The sequence below is a fragment of the Saccopteryx leptura genome, chromosome 3 (genome assembly GCF_036850995.1).
Source record: "Saccopteryx leptura isolate mSacLep1 chromosome 3, mSacLep1_pri_phased_curated, whole genome shotgun sequence".
Taxonomy (NCBI): Eukaryota; Metazoa; Chordata; class Mammalia; order Chiroptera; family Emballonuridae; genus Saccopteryx; species Saccopteryx leptura.
In genome coordinates, this window is record NC_089505.1 from 289,664,844 (window position 1) to 289,687,176 (window position 22,333).

A 22,333-nucleotide genomic window follows, 5' to 3' on the forward strand; every position below is an offset into this window, starting at 1 on the left:
GACCTAATCATTCCCTTTCTGTTTCTCCATGTCCTGGAGGCATTATAGAAAAAAAAGATACCTGGCTTTTTTTTTTTTAAGGAGCACCATGGTGTTTCAGATAGTAAATAAATAAAATTTTAAGTTTCTCCGTTATTTAATGTGCACTTTACTGTGTTTAAAATCAGTCATCAGTGGGCACCTACACTGAGGCTCTCCCTGCTTGTCCCCACAAACAGTGCCCCAGGCGGGCCTCCTGCCTGAGATTTGAATCTTCCTCCACCCCCCACCCCCATGTCTTAGTGTTTGAGTAGGGATGCCACATGGTGTCAAAGCTTCCTGCCTGGGTTGGAGTGGCTGCTGCTGATAGCTCTTGATTGCTGTGTTAACCTCCTCTTTGAAAATGCCTTAGTGGTCACTCAGAACTGAAAAGGTTCTCTAGAAATTTCCAGTGGCATGCTATGGGGTCTTTGTTAGTTTTCTATCATATGAAGCAAATTCCTTTCAGAGATCATTTCCTCATCCATAATCTTTCCAGGTCCTACTCTAATAAAGAGCCATTAGTTTTAACTCCAGTTTTCAGAAATTGTAAATTTTTTATTTGTAGCAGATTCAGTCTCAGGCAAGCCATTTTTCCAAGGTTCAACTGAAGATCTCACAAGACTCTTTTTTTTCTCTTTCTCTTTTCTTCTTTTCCAAGTGAGAGGAGGGAAGATAGAGAGACAGACTACCTCATGCGCCCCAACCAGAATCCACCAGTAACCCCTGTCTGGGGCCAATGCTCTGCCCATCTGAGGCCATGCTTGCAACTGAGCTGTTTTTAGCACCTGAGGCCAAGGCTCCACAAAGCCATCCTCAGCTCCTGGAACTGATATGCTCAAACTAGTCGAGCCATTGCTGTGTGAGGAGAAGAGAGAGAGAGAGAGAGAGAGAGAGAGAGAGAGAGAAGGGGAAGGGGGAGGGATGGAGAAACAGATGGACGCTTTTCCTGTGAGCCCTGACCGGGAATCAAACCTAGGCCATCCACACACTGGGCCGACACTCTACCACTGAGCCAACCAGCCAGGGCCATAAGACTCTTTTTTTTTTTTTAACAGAGACAGAGAGTCAGAGAGAGGGATAGACAGGGACAGACAGACAGGAATGGAGAGATGAGAAGCATCAATCATTAGTTTTTCGTTGCCTGTTACAATACCTTAGCTGTTCATTGATTGCTTTCTCATATATGCCTTGGCCGTGGGCCTTTAGCAGACCGAGTAACCCCTTGCTCGAGCCAGCGACCTTGGGCTCAAACCGGTGAGCTTTTGCTCCAACCAGATGAGCCTGCACTGAAGTTGGAGACCTCGGGGTCTCGAACCTGGGTCTTCTGCATCCCAGTCTGACGCTCTATCCACTGTACCACCACCTGGTCAGGCATAAGTTTGCAAATATTAGGTATATGTTTGCTCGCTTACAGTTAGCGTTGGTTGTAGGGGACAGCCTGTAAGTAGGCCAGGGTCCTTATAGCCTAAGGCTTAGTTTTTTTGTTTGTTTGGGGGTTTTTTTGTTTTTTGTTTCCTTTGTATTTTTCTGAAGTTGGAAATGGGGAGGCAGTCAGACCCCTGTATGCACCTGACTGGGATCCACCCAGCATGCCCACGAGGGGGCGATGCTCTGCCCATCTGGGGCATTGCTCTGTTGCAGCCAGAGCCATTCTAGCACCTGAGGCAGAGGCCAGAGCCTTCCTCAATGCCCGGGCCAACTTTGCTCCAATGGAGCCTTGGCTGCGGGAGGGGAAGAGAGAGACAGAGAGGAAGGAGAGGGGGAGGGGTGGAGAAGCAGATGGGTTATTCTCCTGTGTGCCCTGGCCAGGAATCGAACCTGGGACTCCTACACGCCAGGCTGACGCTCTACCACTGAGCCAACTGGCCAGGGCAGGGCTATAAGACTCTTAATAAAATATAGAGAATGTGCTGAATTGGCTGCTGGTCCACTGTTCTCTGGAGGGAGAAAAATCACTTTTTTTTTAAAGAAAGAAAAATTGGCCTGACCCATGGTGGTGCAGTGCATAAAGCATTGACCTGAAATGCTGAGGTCACCGGTTCAAAATCCTGGGCTTACCTGGTCAAGGCACATATGGGAGTTGATGCTTCCTGCTCTTCTCTCTTCTCTTTCTCTCTCTCCCCTGCCCTCTCTCTCTCTAAAAATGAATAAATAAAATCTTTTTAAAAAAAATAAATATCTTAAAAGAAAGAAAAATTGGCCCAGGCTGGGTACACAGTAGATAACCCTGGGGTGCCAGCTTTGTGGGTTCTATCCTCAGTCAGGGGACATACAAAAAGCAATCAATGAGTGCACAACTAAAAAATGGAACCACTAAATGCAACAAGCTGATGCTTCTTTCTCTCTCTCTCTCTCTCTCTCTCTCTCTCTCAAATCAATGGTAAAATTTTAAAAAGAAAGAAAGATATTTGGTAATTTGGTAAAAACCTCCCCCCAGATATGCTGTGCTTCTTTGCCCACTTATTTAGGAAATGCCACATGAAAAGAATTACCTATTGTATCTTTAAGCTTTAGATAGGTTTCTACTTCATTGTAGGTCATGCTTTGGGCAGAACTAAGAATGTGCAGAGTGAAGTGTAGCCGCCTCATTCCTTCATTGAGAGCTTTCATTTTGCTTACTCAATAAGGGGGAAATATCACCTATTTATCCATTTTTCTAGTTTGTGTTGATTTGTTTCCATGTTCCTAAAGACGGTAATATGGGTTAGAAATATCAGTGGACTTGCATATCAAAACCACAGTGATTTCTCCAAAGATAATCTTTTTTTTTTTTTTCAGAGACAGAGAGTGAGTCAGAGAGAGGGATAGACAGGGACAGACAGACAAGAATGGAGAGAGATAAGAAGCATCAATCATTAGTTTTTCATTGCGCGTTGCAACACCTTAGTTGTTCATTGATTGCTTTCTCATATGTACCTTGACCGTGGGCCTTCAGCCGACTGGTAACCCCTTGCTGGAGCCAGCGACCTTGGGTTCAAGCTGGTGGGCTTTTGCTCAAACCAGATGAGCCCGCGCTCAAGCTGGCGACCTCTGGGTCTCGAACCTGGGTCCTCTGCATCCCAGTCCGACGCTCTATCCACTGTGCCACCTCCTGGTCAGGCTCTCCAAAGATAATCTTTAAGTGGCCAATAAGCACATGAAAGTATGCTCAACATATTAGTCATTAGGAAGATATAAATTGAATCCACAATGAGGTAGCACTTCACACCCACTCAGATGACTGTGATCAAAAAGAAGGACAATAACAAGTATTGACAAGGACATGGAAAAAATGGAATCTCATATATTGATAGAGGGACTGTAAAGTAGTGTAACCACTTAGGAAAGCAGTTTGGCAGTTCCCTAAATGGCAGTTACCATATGACCCAGCAATTCCATTCCTATGCATATACCTAAGAGAAATGCAAATGTATCTTTAAGCCCTGGCCAGTTGGTTCAGTACCAGAGTGTCAGCTTGGCATGTGGAAGTCCCAGGTTCAATTCCCAGACAAGACACATAGAAGATGCAGCCATCTGCTTCTTCATCCTCCCCACCTTCTCTCTTTCTCTCTCTCTCTTTCCCTCCTGCAGCCATGGTTCAAGCAAGTTGGCCCAGGAGACTAAGGATGGCACCATGGCCTTACCTCAGGCGCTATAATAGCTCGGGTGCTGAGCAACAGAGCAGCAGCCCCAGATGGGCAGGGCATTACCCTATAGGGTGCTTGCTGGGTGGATCCCAGTCAGGGTGCATGTGGTAGTCTCTGTCTGCCTCTCTACCTCTCACTTAATAAAATATACTTGTCCACAAATGTTCATAGCAGCATTATTCAAAATAGCCAAAAAAAATGGGAAAAACCCAAATATCCATCAACTGCTAAATAAACAAAATGTGGCCTGATCAGGCAGCGGCACAGTGGATGAAGCGTGGGACTAGGACGAGACCCCGCTTGAGCCCAAGGTTGCTGGCTTGACCAAGGGGTCACTCGGTCTGCTGTAGCCCCTCGGTCAAGGCACGTATGAGAAAGCAGTCAGTGAGCAACTGAAGTGCCAGAACAAAGAATTGATACTTATCTCTCTCTCCTCCTGTTTGTCTGTCTCTATCTGTCCCTCTCTCTGACTCTCTCTGTTTCTGTTATACACACACACACACACACACACACACACACAATGTGGTATAGCCATATAATGGAATGTTATTCAGCTATAAAAAAAGATTAAATACTGACACATGCTACAATATGGATGAACCTTGAAAGCATTTTGCCAAGTCTAAGAAACCAGACATAAAAGATCATATATAGTTATAATTCCATTTGTATGAAATATTCAGAATAGGCAAGTCCACAGAGACAAACTAGATTATTAGTTGTCAGGGTGGGGGAGGGGGCGATAGGGAGTGACTGCTGATGAGTATGGGGTTTCTTTTTGGGTGATGAAATATTCTGGAATTAGATAGTGATCATGGTTTCACAACCTCATGCATATACCTGAAGCCAGTGACATGTAAATTGTATCTCATTTTTTTAAACCCACAGTTAGATACTTCACACTCATTAGGATGATTAAAACCAAAAGGACAATGACAAGATTTGATTCTCCACATCCTGTTAACATGTATCGTCTGTTTTTGTTGGTGGGATTGTAAAATGGTGTAGCCACTTGGAAAACATTTTGACAGTTTGTCCAAACATTAAAATAGAGTTACCATATAACTCAGATATTCCACTTTTAGGTGCTTACCCAAGAAAAATGAAAACCTACATCAACACACAGCCCCTTCATTTAATAGCCCAAAGCTGAAACAGTGGAATATTACTCAGCAGTAAAAAGGAGGGAACTCCTCATTCGTGGAGCAACGTGGATAGACCTCAGAAATATCATGCTAAGTGGCAGCTAGGAGCCAGCATTTACATGTTTTATGATTTCAGAGAAAAGACACAGTTGACAGTACACCAGTGGTTGCCTGAAGCTGGGAATGGGAGTGAATGGCAGTTGACCACAAACTGGAATGAGGGAAATTTTTTTTGTGGTGATGGTAAAATTGGACTATGGTGATTGGTTTCAGAACAGTTTAAATTTACTAAGACTCATTGAACAGTACACTTAAAATGGATGGATTCTGTTGTAAGTAATTTTTACCTCAAAAATCTGTTTTTAAAAAATCACCAGGCCCTGGCCGGTTGGCTCAGCGGTAGAGCGTCGGCCTGGCGTGTGGGGGACCTGGGTTCGATTTCCGGCCAGGGCACATAAGAAGCGCCCATTTGCTTCTCCACCCCCTCCCCTCCTTCCTCTCTGTTTCTCTCTTCCCCTCCCACAGACAAGGCTCCATTGGAGCAAAGATGGCCCGGGAGCTGGGGATGGCTCCTTGGCCGCTGCCCCAGGCGCTAGAGTGGCTCTGGTCGCGACAGAGCGACGCCCCGGAGGGGCAGAGCATCGCCCCCTGGTGGGCAGAGCATCGCCCCCTGGTGGGCGTGCCGGGTGGATCCCGGTCGGGCGCATGTGGGAGTCTGTCTGACTGTCTCTCCCCGTTTCCAGCTTCAGAAAAATAAAAAAAAAAAAAAAAAAAAAAAAAAAATCACCAGTCTATCTAAGACTCTGGATATCTTTGAATCAGAAAAACAAACAAGTAAACTGTTCTTTCTCCTCACTGTAGACTCGTCCTCCCACTGACTTGAGCTTTAACTTTGATGCCAACAAACAACAAAGACAGCTTATTGCAGAACTGGAGAACAAAAACAGGTAAGAATGCAGAAGTTGAACCAGTTTCTGAAGTCCAAGATTGTCATGTAAGTATCTATCTGATTCTCATTTTCCTTGCAAACTAGATGGCTTTTTCCTTTTTTTTCTAATTTTTTTTTCTTAAGTGAGAAGTAGGGAGGCAGAGTGACAGACTCTTGCATGCACTCTGACCAGGATCTACCCAGCAAGCCCCCTACTGAGTAATGCTCTGCCCATCTGGGGCCATTGCTCCATTGCTCAGCAACCAAGCTATTTTAGCACCTGAGGCAAGGCCATGGAGCCATCCTCAGTGCCTGGGGCCAACTTGCTCCAACTGAGCCATGGCTGCAGGAGAGGAAGAGAGAGATAAGAGAGAGGGAGTGGTGAAGAAGCAGATCAGTTGTAGTCAACCTGGTCCCTACTGCCCACTAGTGGGCGTTCCAGCTTTCATGGTAGGTAGTAGTGGAGCAACCAAAGTATAAATAAAAAGATAGATTTAACTATAGTAAGTTGTTCTATAAAGATTTATTCTGCCAAACTTAGCGAAAATCCAACATAAAGTACTTGGTAATTATTATTATATGCTTTAACTTGCTGTAACTCTGCTTTATAAATTTTATAAAGTAAAGTTACTTTCCTACTTTATAAATCACCATTACTGTGGAACCGGTGGGTGGTTAGAAAATTTTACTACTAACAGAGATACAAAAGTGGGTGGTAGGTATAAAAAGGTTGACTACCCCTGAAGCAGATGGTCGCTTCTGTGTGTTCTGACCGGGAATTGAACCCAAGATGTCCATACGCCGGGCTCACTGAGCTCTACCCCTGAGCCAACTGGCCAGTGCCTAGATGGCTTTTTACCACAAAGGAAGATCCCACCATGGTGAACATAGGCCAGACCAAGTCCAGCAGATTCCCTGGACACTAATTGAACACCTGCACGGTGTTCATTATGCTAGTCCCAAACTCTGCTCACCAGCCCACAGGTAGATTCTGTTCCCCAGGGCCTTCTCTCCCCCACAGGTGTGTTCCCTTGTTCCCCTCATGATTTCGTCCTCCACTCTGCTCCCAGAGCTTTTTGCTCTATCTAGTATCTTGTCTTGATTCATTACGCTGCATGTGACTGTCTGGTCTAGTACTAAAAAAGTCATTTAAAGGCTTGGAGACCAGACAACACACCATTATACACTGAAAGGTAGAAACCAGGCTGAGGAGATTGGATATGATATAATAGGCTTAGGTAGAAGCAGCTGTCCATCACTTGGGGGGTAAGGGGAAACAGGGAGGCAGAGGAAGACTTGGGAGAACTTAGCACAGGACCTGCCTTAGGAGGTCACAAGGCGTTTTCTTGTCCTTTCCCTAGAGAGGAGCAGTGTTCTGGTTGTCATTTTCCGTCTGTGAAGATATTTTTTCAAGTTCTCAAGAAGAGTATTTTTATGGCTTTTTCTACCCCCAAGGATTGTTTCAGTGAATAAGTGTCAAGTGCCACAGTATTAAGGTGCCCGTTTTGCATCTTGGTCATTTGGGAGCAGTCAGGATGAGATTGGTAGAGGCCGTGCTACGAGAGTGATAGCTCTAACAGGAGAAGAGAAAGGACTGTGCATGACCGTCTTCCTTCCTCCCGTCTTCTGTAGGGAGATCCTGCAGGAAATCCAGCGCCTCCGTCTGGAGCATGAGCAGGCATCCCAGCCCACCCCCGAGAAGGCCCAGCAGAACCCTACGCTGCTGGCAGAGCTGCGGCTGCTGAGGTGAGAGGGGGCACTGCATCCAGTTACAGTCTGCTATGGCAGGAACGTACAGCTCGGGAAACCGAATCAGTGGGGTGGAGTGCTTTTATCTGCATCACTAGTCACATGAGAGCAAACACGGAAGCAGTCCGCTCGTTCTTTTACTCCCTCCGATGCTTGGGTTCCTTATTGATCACTCTGGGACTTCTGCCCTCACTGCAGAATGCGGCAGACATGTACAGCTTCGGGACCCGCAGAACTCGGTACCTTGTGATGCTTCAGGAAGACCATGGTGCTGCACGCAGTCTTCCTGTCTCGCTCAGTGGTCTGACTTTGGAGAGCAGTGCTCTCCCTGACCTGTAGGTCTATTCTTTTTGCACTTTAGAGTCAAAGAAGGACTGTGTTGGGGGGAAGGGTCCTTCCCACACATATCTTCTGAGATGTGAGAAACCAAGTGGGAACTCCCACACCATAGCTGTGGAACCTTCTACTTCAACATAAATATAAACTACCTCAAGGATGGAGAGGCTAAGGATGCAGAGTCAGAAGGAGCGTGGAGAGCAACTTTGGCTCCTAGTCTGATGCTGGCTTGGAGGGAATGAGGTAGGCTTACAGAGAGTATAACCTGACAGTGATCTGATCAAAGCGGTTGGGCTCTTATTTGCTATCAGTCCTAGGAAGATGTGTGTCCTCTTCCGGGAGTGCAGACAGAATGGAAACTAGTCACTCAATTCTCACCAGACCTCTAGATTTCTGAATGATGGGTTTCTTTTCTGTTTAAGCTGGAATGTTGACATTGCACAGGTGACTTTTAATGCGCTGTCATCTGGGATTCAGCAAAGCTGGGTGTCCTTTTAGAGTTCTTCTGGCTTTGGTCATGTAGCTTCTCAACTGTTTCTTTTCCTAGAAAAAAGAGATTATTGTTTTTCTATAGCTGTCCTCTGTTTAGATTTATATAATTCGTAAATAAGTCATAAAGAATTTAAAGTGTGCAGATGAAAATCATCAGAGGTGTAGAAATTCCCATTCTCCTAAAAACTCATTTTAGTTTCTAAATTAAGTTGGGCTGAGACTTGGTTTGCTCTGCAGTCTGCAGCCACGCATTGGGGAGTGTGCTGGATCACCTGGTTATGCACGTGAACAGAACACATCAGCTCTCTGCCTTACACTATATTAAAAAAAAAACAACAACAAAAGCTCCCAACAGATGGATTAAGCATGGAGACCAAAACTTTAAAAGTTCTAGAAGAAAATGTAGGAGAATTTTTTTAGGATTTGGGAATAGAAAATAATTTCTCAGAATTACTAAGTATGAAAGAAGTTGGCAAATTTGTTCATATTAAGAACTTTTTTATTAAAAGACATATAAAAAATGTATCTGTAGGTATCTGACACCCTTCTGGTTTTGATCAGTGTATGTGGAGTGCCAGGAAGTGCTGTGCCCAGCTGGTAGAGGGCACCAAGGTGAAGCGTTTCATTGTTAGGGTTAGTGGTGATGACTCTTGACCCCTACAGTTGTCTTTTCCCCTTTATTATTATTTTTAATGGTATATTTGTTACAATGATATATGTGACAAATGTGTAAAATATGAAGCATAATGATAAAATGAACTCACAGCCTACTTGAGACTTCATATATTATAAAACCATGTCACCTGTATACATGCCCCTCCTTCCACATCCTCACTTCCGCCTCCCCGCCCTGCAGAGCTAACCTTTCTCCAGAATTTCACTTATTCTCCCCTTGCTCTTTAAACAGTATTACCAGATATATGTATATTCCCATGTAATGAAATATTTCATCTTGCTTTTTGTTTTCTGGACGCTATAGGAATGTTACTACATGCAGTCTTCCGGGACATTACCCCTCCATTTTACTCTGTAGGATCCTTCCGTGTTGTTGCATAGAGCAGTAGTTCATTCATTTTCACCGGGGGTTGGAATTATTTGGCCGTGCACAGCACAGGGGGAGAGTACCACATCCGGTCTGGGTAGTTCAGGAAAGGATGAGTCAGCTCCTCCCGATTGTGTTTGTACCTGTGCTGGGAATCTAGGGAGGGAAGATGATGATTAGAAGACAACAGTTCCATCCTAAAAACCTATAATCTAGTTTTGGAAACAAAAAATAAAATAAGTTGCTAGTCATTTAAATAATATTATATACAATGTTAATAAATAGTATCTATAGTATGTTCTAAGACAGGGTCCCCAAACTTTTTACACAGGGGGCCAGTTCACTGTCCCTCAGACCATTGGAGGGCCGGACTATAAAAAAAACTATGAACAAATCCCTGTGCACACTGCACATATCTTATTTTAAAGTAAAAAAACAAAACGGGAACAAATACAATATTTAAAATAAAGAACAAGGAAATTTAAATCAACAAACTTACCAGTATTTCAATGGGAACTATGGGGCTGCTTTTGGCTAATGAGATGGTCAATGTGCTCCTCTCACTGACCACCAATGAAAGAGGTGCCCCTTCCGGAAGTGCGGAGGGGGCCGGATAAATGGCCTCAGGGGGCCACATGTGACCCATGGGCCATAGTTTGGGGACCCCTGTTCTAAGAAATCTGAGTGGGGGTATCTGATAGTATATTAGAAGAAATCTAAATCTGCACAGGCTAGAAGCAGTTGGACCCATGAAGGTGGAGGAGGTGGAGCTAACATGCGAGGTGTAGGTATAATTTGCATGGAGTATGAGGTGATATGGTTCAGATTAGAAGTGGTGTTGGGCTTCAGCATGATCCCTCAAATGAGTATAACACGTTTCAGAGAGGAGAAGAGAACTTATTTTCAATCACCCATTGAATTAATCTTTAAAGTGCCAGTGATAGGAGATAAAATTAGATAATTGAGACCAGATTCTCGAGAGCCTTAAGCAATAGGTCGTTGGGAATCCTCGAAGGGTTTCAAATAATGATTTCATTAAGTTAACTAGCTGTTAACTGAGTACACACTGGATGCATGATATTCTGTTAATCATTTGATACATGCAAAGATGAGTAAGACTCATCCTGTGACCTCAAGGATTTTGCAATGGTAGGAATGACAGCAATGCAAGGTAAAATAAAGTGCCACCGAGAAGCACCGGTTACTGTGGTGATTAATTCAGCAGCACCTGTTACCTGCTGAAGTAATCAGGAGCAGCTTCCTGGGAAAGGTGACATTTGGGATGGACTTGGAATGAATAATATTTGGAAGGCAGGGGATAGCTATGAGTTGTAAACTAATGGGATCTGTTTAGGGAAAAGTGAACCATTGGAGGCCCAGACATAGGAGGGAACAAGAGGTGAGGTGCTAAGGATGGGATTGTGGGTGGTTCTGGAGCTGTGTTCTCCAATAGAAATCCAATGTGAGCCACATGTGTGATTAAAACTTTTCTAGCAACCACAGTGACAAACTAAAAGGAAGTAAGTGTCATTAATTTTAATACTATCCTTTACTTGGCCTGGTATATCCAAAATATTATCATTTCCACATTAAAAATTATTAATGAAATATTTTACTTTCTTTTGTCCACACTAGGTTTTTGAAATCCAGTGTGTGTGTTACATTTTCAGTGCAGCTCAGTTCAGACCAGCCATGTTTCAAGTGCTGAGCAGCTGTATGTGGCTCATGGCCACCATACTAGGCAGCAGAGGTCTAGATTGTGCAGGGCAGGAGTCATTGATGCTAGAAATTCTGTTGACTTATTACAGAGGATAATGAATTGAATACAGTTTTCCTTTGAACAGCACTACAAGCTTGACATAGCACTTTCATAGTGGTCATATTTGTTCCTTTTTTTTTGTATTTTTCTTAAGTTGGAAATGGGGAGGCAGTCAGACAGACTGCTGCATGCGCCCGACCGGGATCCACCTGGCATGCCCACCAGGGGGCGATGTTCTGCCCATCTGGGGCGTCGCTCTGCCACAGTCAGAACCATTCTAGCGCCTGAGGCAGAGGCCACAGAGCCATCCTCAGCACCCAGGCAAACTTTGCTCCAGTGGAGCCTCGGCTGCGGGAGGGGAAGAGAGAAACAGAGAGGAAGGAGAGAGGGAGGGGTGGAGAAGCAGATGGGCACTTCTCCTGTGTGCCCTGGCCGGGAATCAAACCTGGGACTCCCGCACACCAGGCTGACACTCTACCACCGAGCCAACCGGCCAGGGCCGTATTTGTTCCTTAAACATTGTTGATGCTATTTATTACTAGTCCCATTTTACAGAATAGAAAATTGAAGTGCAGACAGGTCAAGTGACTTTTTTCCAATGTTGTATATTTAGTAAATGATGGGCTTCAAGTGTTCCACTGCTTTTTCCTCATCATAATAGATGAAAATCAGAAATAATCCAGCTAAGAGGCCATTGGGTATATGAGGTAAAGGAGCACTTGGAGAAAGTGAGAGAAGTGAGATTAGAAAGATACATACATAAATTTCAAGGAAAAAGTTATCTCAGTTGGATGACTTAATTGAAAATAGGATATAAACAGGAAAATATCAAAGAGGACGGAGTTTCTCAGCCATGACAACTGGAGGAGAAAATGGCAGACAGGGAAGCTGAGAAAGAGAACCACTGGGGGAGGAGAGTCTTGAGTTTGATTTTGGACATACTCAGCTAGAGGTGACATGCAGTCTGTTCCAGGAAAGAGGGTTCTCTTAGACAGGGTCACTGGGACTCTGTCACACTGCTGGGCCCGAGGTCTGGTGCTCGAAGCACTGACTTCTGAACCCGGTTCTCTCTGAGCAGTTTCCGTTCATTTTCTTCGCTCTTGATTTAAATTGGGGCTGGTTCCGTGTGTTTTTCTAAATGAGGTAATTTGATTTCCTGACGGAGAATTTTCTCAATCACTTTAATAATAATATTACTAATACTTTTTCTCTATTTGGCCAAATATACTCCCCAGAGCATTTTTACATGCTATCCTCCCACTAGGAGGGTGGGCAAGATAGATACATGACCCCTTTATCCATAAAGTGTCAGGGGTTAAATGACTTGCTCAGCATCTCATACACTGGTACATAGCAGAATCGGGTCCAAACCTGGTATCACCTGGCTTAGACCCTTTATCTTCAAAGTTTCGTTTCTGATGGGCTTTTCCTGCTGGACAGGCAGAGGAAGGACGAACTGGAGCAGAGGATGTCGGCACTGCAGGAGAGCCGGCGCGAGCTGATGGTTCAGCTGGAAGGGCTCATGAAGCTGCTGAAGGTAAGAGCCGTGGCCTGCTCGCGGCCCCTCCCGCCGCTCCGCGGTCTGTCCCCCTCCACCTCCAGCGCAGCTCAGCCTCCCCTGGGTGTCCGAGCAGGAGGCAAGAGGCTGAACATTGCTGCCTGGACCCAGTTTCCAGGTAAACCTCCGTAATGGTGATCTGATTCAGTGTAACTGTCATCTACATTAGTATAAAGCCTGATTAAAAAAGACAAAATTAATAACAGGATCCAGAGTAATGTCCTTGAATAGTTGCTTTTATGAATGTTTATAAATAGAATATTAACTATGTGTAAATGAGTATTTCCCAACTATTTAAAGTTTCTTTTAAGACAAGTATTCACATATTCCACCTGTAAATATTTTGTCATTTTTAAATGAATATTACCGAAGCATACCAGTCTTAACACTCCAACTTGCATCAGTGACTTCACTGTATAAGGAAGAGCAAAATAGCACGTTAGCTCTAGGTTTGCTAGATTGGGGCTTTAATAACTGGAATAAGTCAGGTCTCACTGTCTGTTTTTATTGAAAAATATAATACAAGCCTTACGCCCCAGAGCAGAGAAAGGCACGCTTGGTGTTTAAATGTCCTTACCTGGAGATTTTATTGGCACTGAACAGAAATATTGACCCAGCTGTGTAGCAGCAGTGCCGGAGCACATCTGTTCATGCCGTGCATGCCTGAGGTCTGTGCCCTGCAACCACTGCATTTTGTGATATGACAGAGCTGGCAGTCAGAAGGGAGATAGCACAATTTGGAGCACCTCAGAAGCCAGTGCGGGGGGGGGGGGGTAATCCTGTGATAAAGGGGAGTCTCAGGTTTGGAAAAAAATTGGAAAATATGCAGAATGGGTAAGAAAGGGGAGAAACAAGGGTAGAAGGAGGCTAATGAAATCATCTGGGCCTGAAGTGACAAGGGTCCAGACTAGGGGTGGTAGCCCAAGACGATATCAACTGGGAAAATATCAACTCTTCTTCAACTTATAGTTCAACTCTGATGCTTGTATTCAAGGGCTAAGCAGAATGTGCTGGTGCCTGGAACTCAAATCCCAAACCCTGAGTTTTCTTGTGTTTCTAGCTGTTGTCTTACAGTTATAATTTCAGTAAAATAGGCAGGACCCTGCTGTCCCATTGTGTAGGACCCCCTGCCACGTTCTCAAACACCTAATCATTTACCCACCTGACAGGCTGAGGCCATTCAGATGGGGAGGAAGAATTTACAGACATGCCCAGGAACGTTGTTGTTTTATTCACTGATTAGAATTCACAGTTAAAATTTTATTCCTGTAGTCCAGCTTCCTAAAAGGATTACAATCTTGATTTGTGTATGACATACACTTCTAAAAGGGCCTACATAGGCATCACTGACTTCTATTAAAATTTCAAAGATGTTTTCTTACTATTAAAAAAATACACCTTCACCAACACATAATAAAAGTATCCTTTAGAATCCTAATTTTAATTTCAAAAGAGTGTCCTGCTTTCATTGATGTTCAGTCTGCTAGTATTTAATTCTCTCATAAAACAGCTGTAAGCAGTTAGTCAAATACACAATTGATCCACATGGTCTGGGATACTCAGAAATTAAAATGCACCACACAAGTTCCCATTTCACAGGGAGTTCTTTTATTTCACTCCTTCAGTGAAATATTATGTACTTTGTCTGTTTTAACTGAAAAATGATCATTTTAAGAAGCATACATATGAAGTGTCACCATTGTTTATGAATTCATCTTAAATCCTTTTCTTTGGAACAAGGCTTGATAAAAATTAATCATATTTATTTAACAAAAAGTATTGAATTCCTAAGTGTCATGTGTAGGTATTTGGCATATAACGGTGAATAGGACTCCATTCCTGTCACCAAAGAGTATCAGGGACCTTCTTACTGTTTTTATTTTAATGGCTAATATGGACCAACACTCAGGTACCCATGTTTTAGAATGTATCTTTTCCTTAAAATTTTCCCCCTAATTCATGAGTATATGGATAATCTCTGTCTCAAACTTTTTATTTAATCTAGAAATGGTTAAATGTTGGTGTTTCTGTTTCTAAATCCTGCTCCCAATATTTTTCTACCTCATTTTCCATGACTGTTTTTGAAACACATTTACCAGATGAATGCTGCAGTTTTGAATTTCAGCCTCATTTGCAAATGAATTTTCAAATAGAAATTTTTATGTAGTTGACTGCAGTGGCTATGGCAGTACTCTAGCCACCTAGCCAGACATTCCACATGGGAACGAGTCTCACATGTTGTAGATGCCATAGCAGTTCTAGATTTGCACTATATATATAATTAAGGAGTTATTACTCCCTTTAAATCAAGTTGGCCCCTCTGCCTTGTCATCAGTCAATGTTTACTGACCCTAACTGCCCAGTTGATAACAGAAATGTTCTGAGACCTTCTGTTTGGCCTGTTTTCTGTGTTGACAGAGCCTTCAAGGCTTTATCTGAATGACTTTGTGAGTTTAAATCATACAGCACTGTCCTGAGTACCACTTTGCCGGAGTCTACCATCTCCCACTCCTAATGCCCATGAGAGGCCTTCAGGTCCTGAAAATGTGACCCTGTCCATCTCCTCATCCTAACCTGACCCATGAGTCTAGTGCACATTTTCGTGATTTCATGTCTGTGAACAAACTACAGGACAAAAATTAGGTTATCAGGGAACCTATGGGTACTCCAGTACTTTCAGCCTTCTGTCTAGTGCATTTTCACCAATGAAATAAAAATTGGTTTTGCATCTCATTTGCATAATTGAACAACTATCTTTGACTTGTCATTTGCTTTTCTGATGTTCTTGTTTAATAAAAAAAGAAAATCAAATGCTTCTTTTTTTTTATCGCTTCATATTTATTTTGAAATATCCCCTGATTTTTGTGAGCATCAAAAATCATGGGACAGTCACCCAATATGCAAAACATGAAACTTTGCTTTTTGAAACGTTCCTATTCTGTTGAACCAAAGCAATATTTTCTCCAGTCCCAAACCTGGAAAACAGAATAGGGAGGTGTCTTAGGAACCAGTCTAAGAAATTATACGCTGGTCTTTTGATCTCAGGTACAATTTCAGCTTGTCAGAATTGCCCATCCCTCCCCCACCATCTCAATTCCCATTTCAACCCTTAGTGCCAGCAAAAAATAAATAAATAAAACACGTATTTAAATTGTTTCATAACTCTCCTTACCTAGTGAATGGAAGAAGAGTGTTCTGCCCCACAGGGAAGCTTGGCCAGGAAGGGAGGTGGCTTCCCAACTGCAAAGCTCCAACCCCTTCTAACAGGAGCCATGGATGCCGGATGCAAAAGCTTCAAGACCCTTACTTCTCGGGCATCCACTGCTCCTGCTGGGGGCCCGCTGCCTGGGCTCCTGCGAGCGTAGGTTTGGACAGGCCTCTCACAGCTGGCTTTGGTTCTGAGGGCACTTTCCTGGGCTGAGTTGGAAAGCTTTTGGTGCCTATTTACTTTTTAGTCCGTGTCTCTCCCTTGCAGGAATAAAATTATTTTCACCAAATTTTTACTTAATCTCTCCCTTTTGTAATTTCTCCCTTTTGTAATTCCTTGGCTTTACTGAAATCATTCTTGCCTTTGCACCAAGATCTGCATCCTGAGACGCCCTCATCTTTCCTTAAAACTCCTTCCACACATGTTCAGGGAGGCTACCTGGGTGGATGGGTCCAGTTTAAATAGAAGCATCGCAACAGCTTGTAGAAATGTGTACTTGGGGCAAAGGCAGAGGCACCCTGACCACCGGGTGGCACAGCCAGGACGAGGCGCAGAAAGGAAGCAGAGACACCCATTAAAAGGCAGAGTGGCTGAGGAACAATAGACTGAGAAGAGAGAAACTTGGAAGTGTTTATCTCATCTTCATTGTGCTGCTTTCTGTAGCGCCTGGTGGTGCGATCTGACAGCTGAGAGTTGGCAAGTGCCTGCTCTGCACACCGACTCTATGCGGCTCTAAAAGAGACTGTCCCGTGTTCCCAGAGCTTTATGCATAAGAAGTTCTAAATGATCCCGTGTTGAATTAATGAGAAAGTGAGGTTTCAGGGCCCTGAAGCTGTTTCCAGTTTACTAGGGGGATGGGAGTGCACATCTATCTTTGGAAAAGAAATAAAAAACAAAGGAGCCCAAAAGCAAGTGGAGGGGAGAGGCCTAAATCAGAGATGACTGTGGGCATGTGGATTGCTAGTTGGGGAAGTTCTGAGCAGTGCTTCTCAAACCAGCGATCAGTCAGCTTCAAGGCTCATTAAGCGCATTGCAGTGCCCCACCCCAAGAGTTTTGGCCCCAGGGGTGGGGTGCAAAAATCTGCATCTTTGACAAGTTTTCAGGTAACTGCTGCTGCTGTTGCTGTTGCTGCTGCTACTGGTCCGTATCCCACAGTGTGAGACCACTACCTGGACAGATGCGCTCAAACACCTATGAATATTGTGAACAGGGAAATAGAATATTGGGCTTTTGAGTCACGTTCAAGCTGCTTCTTTCGGTTTCCCCTGAATAGTTGTATTTGGGCAAGTCAGGCTCGCTAAGCCTTTTTGATACAAAAATGAGAAAGTTGGACTAGGTAGTTTCTAAAGTTCTTTCCTTGCAACTCCAGAGGCTGACATGGAATGGGATGGACGGGGCAGAGGTCAGCCATTTGCTCTGTCCAGCTGATGATGCTTCTGTGGTGGGCGGGCCTTGGATCTCTGAACCCACAAGGCTGGCTTGATTTACACTGTTCTGTCATTTCTGCCAGATGTTCATGGTGTTGGGCATTAATCTCTCTCCTTTTTCCTTCTGCCTGTTTGTCTGTTTTCACCACCTCTAGGAGGAAGAGCAAAAGCAGGCAGTAAGTGAACTTCAGAATTCTCCATCTGGTTCTTGCCCCTTTTGCATGTTCTTCCTTTCCTCATGTAACGAGTAGATACTTTCTCCTCTCCTCCCTGCACAAGACCACCTCTGCAGAACAGATCATGTGTAGCACCTTCAGCAGTCCCTCCATGGTGTCATAAAATGGCCTATAAGTCCCCATCATGTTTCCCTAGTAGAGCATGTTCCTATTTGAAGCCAGCACTTGTTGAATTGTTCTCCGAAGCGCTCATCTGTCATGTTTATTTGAGTGTGCATGACTCTCCAGGCCATGATTGCACTTTCCTGCACTTGCTTTCTCTGCTGCTTCAGGTCGAGAGTGACTTTAATTGCTCGAAACAGCTATTAGAGTGGTGAGAGGTGACCTCAGGTCTAAATACTGTGTCCTGAAGGGTTGTGCATGAAAATGAGTAGTTCTTTTGATAACTTCAGACGTCCTTTCATCTTGAGCAGGCTTCTGGATGCTGCAGCTCCAGTCGCCTTCTTCATAGAGTTACCCGTGCAAACTGGATACAGGAGGATGCCATAATGACTTCCACCATGGAGCCCACTCCAGAGGGGCCTGCAGCGTCTCCAAGCTCACGGCTGCTGCGGGGTGGTTAGGGGAGGTTTATGTTCGCTTTTGTTTATTGCAATAGCCACTAACTCACATGAGAAAATCAACTCAGGATCTATCTGCAGTAGAAACACCACATGTTTACATAACATGGTGAGGGTTTCAGAGCATACATCTTCTCTATAAGCTATAGCTGATTTTTAGTTTACCTCAGGGCTTGTTTTTTAAAGAGAGAAATATGAAACGTTTAATTCAAACACTGTACTCATTTCTTTTTTAAAAAACAAAATTTATCCATGTTTCAGATAAGAATGGGAATATTAAACATTGTGTTTATTATTATTTCCAGTTAGGAGAGCAGTGGAACCATAGAGTAAAGTGGAGAGGGAAGGAAGGAAGAGATAGGCAGTGAAGGGAGGAGGCAAGAACGGAGTGACGGAATGACGGAGAGACCGACTATCAGAAAGAGGCAGGGAGAGGGTGTTAGGAGAGGCAGACGACCCAGAGATCTCAGCGGCTTTAATGTAAAGGAGTTTCTTTCATTCACACATAGGTTATTGCTCTGATCGGTGGCACTTCCATAGCAAGAAATGCACTGATATGGGCAAAGCAGGGTACTGGATGGAAAGTCAAGTGCGGCAATTTAATGCATTTCTCAGGAAGTGACACACATCACTTCTGCTCCATTTCATTGGCCAAAGCTAGTCACATGACCACACTTCACCTCCAGTTTGCTTAGCAGAAAAATTTCAGTTTTCTTAGGAGTGAGGATGCTGGTACTTGATGCTTGAGTCAGAGGAGGAGTATAGCTATTGTTGTTACAGTCTGCTGTCCGGATCTAAAGCGTCAGAAATATGGCAACAGGAATAATGTACAGTGGTCCCTTGTCTATCACAGGGGAGGTTAGATTTCAGAACCCCCCGTGGTAGGCAAAAATGCGCGACATAGTGACCTTATATTTATTTTATTACTGATATATATTTTAAGGCTTTATAAATCCTCCCCACACTCTTGTAAACCTTTCCCACACTGTTATTAACCTTTCCTACACTCTTATAAACACTTCCTATGCTCTTAAACACTTTCTACACTCTTAAACCTACGTAATTTTTTTTTCTTTTTTTTTTTTTTTTTTTTCTTTTTTCTGAAGCTGGAAACAGGGAGAGACAGTCAGACAGACTCCCGCATGCGCCCGACCGGGATCCACCCGGCACGCCCACCAGGGGCGATGCTCTGCCCACCAGGGGGCGATGCTCTGCCCATCCTGGGCGTCGCCATGTTGCGACCAGAGCCACTCTAGCGCCTGAGGCAGAGGCCACAGAGCCATCCCCAGCGCCCGGGCCATCTTTGCTCCAATGGAGCCTTGGCTGCGGGAGGGGAAGAGAGAGACAGAGAGGAAAGCGCGGCGGAGGGGTGGAGAAGCAAATGGGCGCTTCTCCTGTGTGCCCTGGCCGGGAATCGAACCCGGGTCCTCCACACGCTAGGCCGACGCTCTACCGCTGAGCCAACCGGCCAGGGCCAAACCTACGTAATTTTAACAACATATAAAATTCGATATGGATAGTCATCAGTGAATACTAATGTTTTAATTAATGTTTTTTACATTTTTAGTATTGTTTTCAGTTTTTTAGGCTAGAAAATGCTACTTTTACCGCAAAAATAATTAAAATAATAAACATATAAAAATACCTATACACTGCAAAATCCACGATATAGCAAAAAATTCACAATACAAAATTAGATATATACAATTTAAAATCTGCATACAGTGAGACCGTGAAAAGTGAAGCGCAGTATGGCGAGGGATGACTGTAACTCTTGCAGTAATTAATGTAACTAAGAATGTGGTCAATGCCTCTCTCCTCAGTGGGTATGACGTGCCATTATCTATGCAGCACTCCAGACAATAAAAGCTTCCAGGATAAAGTCAACATAGACACTCCTTCTCTAACCCTGCTTCTCTCCCTGGGCTCTACTACCTTTCCTGTAGAAAAGGAGGCACAGGGAATTCTGGAGGATGAGCAGGCAGGTACCAAAAGCAGCGAGGCAGATGCTGGTAATGTTTAGGTGTACTAGTAGGAGGATCTCTCCTTCCGGCTCCTTCTCCGCTCCTCCCCCGGCTGTCTCCTCCCCATGCTGTTGGCTGTTGCTTCCTGCAGACCCAGGGTAGTGCCTCAGCTGTCGTTGCTGAACACTAGTGTTCCCCTCCTCTTTGCCCCTCTGCACTTCGAAGATACACTCTGCTGTTAAAACCACTTGCTGGGAATGTTCCAGCCATCTACCCAGTCTGGCGTCTCCTGACCCTATTCTAAATGTACCAGCTCAGAGTGAAGCAACTACTTGGGAACACCCTATACCTTTCTGAGAATTGTCTCACACAAGGGGCAGACATTATGGGTATTTGTTTTAATGATAACAGTAAAAGCTCCAATAGATGTTGTTGGGTGTTTTTTTTTAATTTTATGGATTTCCATGTAATCTAAGAACCAGAAATTGCCGCTGCTGGTGTATTATTTCTCAGGTCAATTTAAAGCTGACCTTGGGCAGACAAGGGATTAAATACCATGTATATTTCAGTGACTTTTGATTCTGTATAAAGAGCATCATCCCCTTGAAGTTGGCAAAATGAGAATCTAGACCCAGACCACTAAAGCCTGCCATTCATATGCCGCTTGTGTGTATAGCCTGGGAGTTCTCCATGACCAAGGTCCTGAGTTCATGATCTAGTCCTCACAGATACATAGGACCATTCATAGCATGAATTGGTACAAATTGCTTTTTCCTAATCTTTCTCAACTGTGGTATGAGGTAAGACATTCTGCTCTGTGAATATAGGCAGAAATATACTCTGTCCATCTCATAGGTTTAAATTGGACCCACTTAAGGCTCAGCTCTGAGGCTAAAATTTGAACTGAATGGCTTTATATAGTTTAATTTTTTTAAGTGTTATTTATTGATTTTACAGAGAGAAGAGTGGAGGGGGAGGAACAAGAAGTATCAGCCCATAGTTGCTTCATTTTAGTTGTTCATTGAGTGCTTCCTGTATGAGCCTTGACCTGGCAAGCCCAGGTTTTGAAACAGCGACCTCAGCATTCCAGGTGGACGCTCTAGCCACTGCGCCACCACAGGCCAGTAGAGTAGTAGACTGCCAACAGCTCTGAAAGGTGGGCTTTGTCTGATCCAGCCACTTCACCCCCGCCCACTGAACAAACTCACCTCAGTAAAGGAAGGAGACAAATATTCAGACTACCTATTAGATTATCTGACTCATAGAATCTTGTTGACAAAACTTCATTTCTTTTCTATCTGAACATGTACATAACCCTTACAAACTTCCATTTCCTCATTTATAAACTTTCAACATCACAATTCTTTGATCCTTTTGTCACTGATACTGATTGCTATTTTGGGGAAAGGCTATAAACAAAAAGGGTCCACAGAAATTCAATTGGGTTCGTTTGCCTGGAGTGTTCTTTTGTGACTTTGAAACCCTCTAGTCCTCACTTCATTATCTGTGCCTTCACTCATCAATCACCTCTTTCCCTGGGGTCTATGCATGCCCGTCAGTCACCTCCCTCTTCTCCAGACAAACGAATGCCTCCCATGAAAAGGGCATCAGCTGCTTCCACAAGGCCCACTCCTTTGGCTTATTTCTGGGACTGTTGGCCATGCCTTCCGAAGGATAGACATTCCTGGTGTTCTTTTTCTGTTAGACCTCACCCTACCATCCTGTCTTGGCATGGGATTAGACTGTGACTCTTCACTTTGAGAGTGTCTGTAGGCATTTCCTCAAATTCTGATGCTGTGCCAATGTCTAGGGTTTTATAGCTGACCTCAGGCTGGTTCTGATGTTCCACATTAACAACAAGGCTAAGGTAGGGAGCTTCCTGGCTGAGTCCTTAACTGAAACGAAAGATCTTCTTGCTTAGTTTCAGCTAAAAGAAGCATGTTAAAAAGGGCACGATAGACTCTCCTACACGCATCTCCATTTGCTGCTAATCATAATTTGGCAAGTAGAATTACTCTCATTTGGAGCTATAGTATAGATTTCCCAATGCTTAAAAAAGAAAGAAAGGGAAGGAGGGGAATATTTTCTAAAATTAGAGGCAATTCAGAGAGTTTACTGCAGCTAAACTGGTACCTTTAATAAGAATCCATACCAGCTCACCACCGCTCTGCAAAGCTGGTGAACTGTAAATCCTTTGGTGCTTTTATTACTGTGTATTCTTATTAACTTTGAAATGTATAACATGTGCCATTTATACATTGCTTTCACATTTCAGATTTCA

The 22,333-nt window shown here is 43.9% G+C and overlaps 1 protein-coding gene across 13 annotated transcripts in view; it reads left to right on the plus strand.

Annotated features, from left to right (window-relative positions):
* Window positions 1-22,333, plus strand: part of DTNB (dystrobrevin beta) — a 196,569-nt gene that overhangs the window by 148,330 nt on the left and 25,906 nt on the right. For 9 of the 13 annotated variants that reach the window (XM_066378730.1, XM_066378727.1, XM_066378729.1 and 6 more), the window contains 4 exons: window positions 5,654-5,739; window positions 7,353-7,466; window positions 12,539-12,635; window positions 17,448-17,468. In XM_066378730.1, the coding sequence (XP_066234827.1) occupies window positions 5,654-5,739; window positions 7,353-7,466; window positions 12,539-12,635; window positions 17,448-17,468 (318 nt within the window). The remainder of the gene's footprint in view (window positions 1-5,653; window positions 5,740-7,352; window positions 7,467-12,538; window positions 12,636-17,447; window positions 17,469-22,333) is intronic. The other 4 variants (XM_066378731.1, XM_066378736.1, XM_066378738.1 and 1 more) reach the window with 1 other exon arrangement.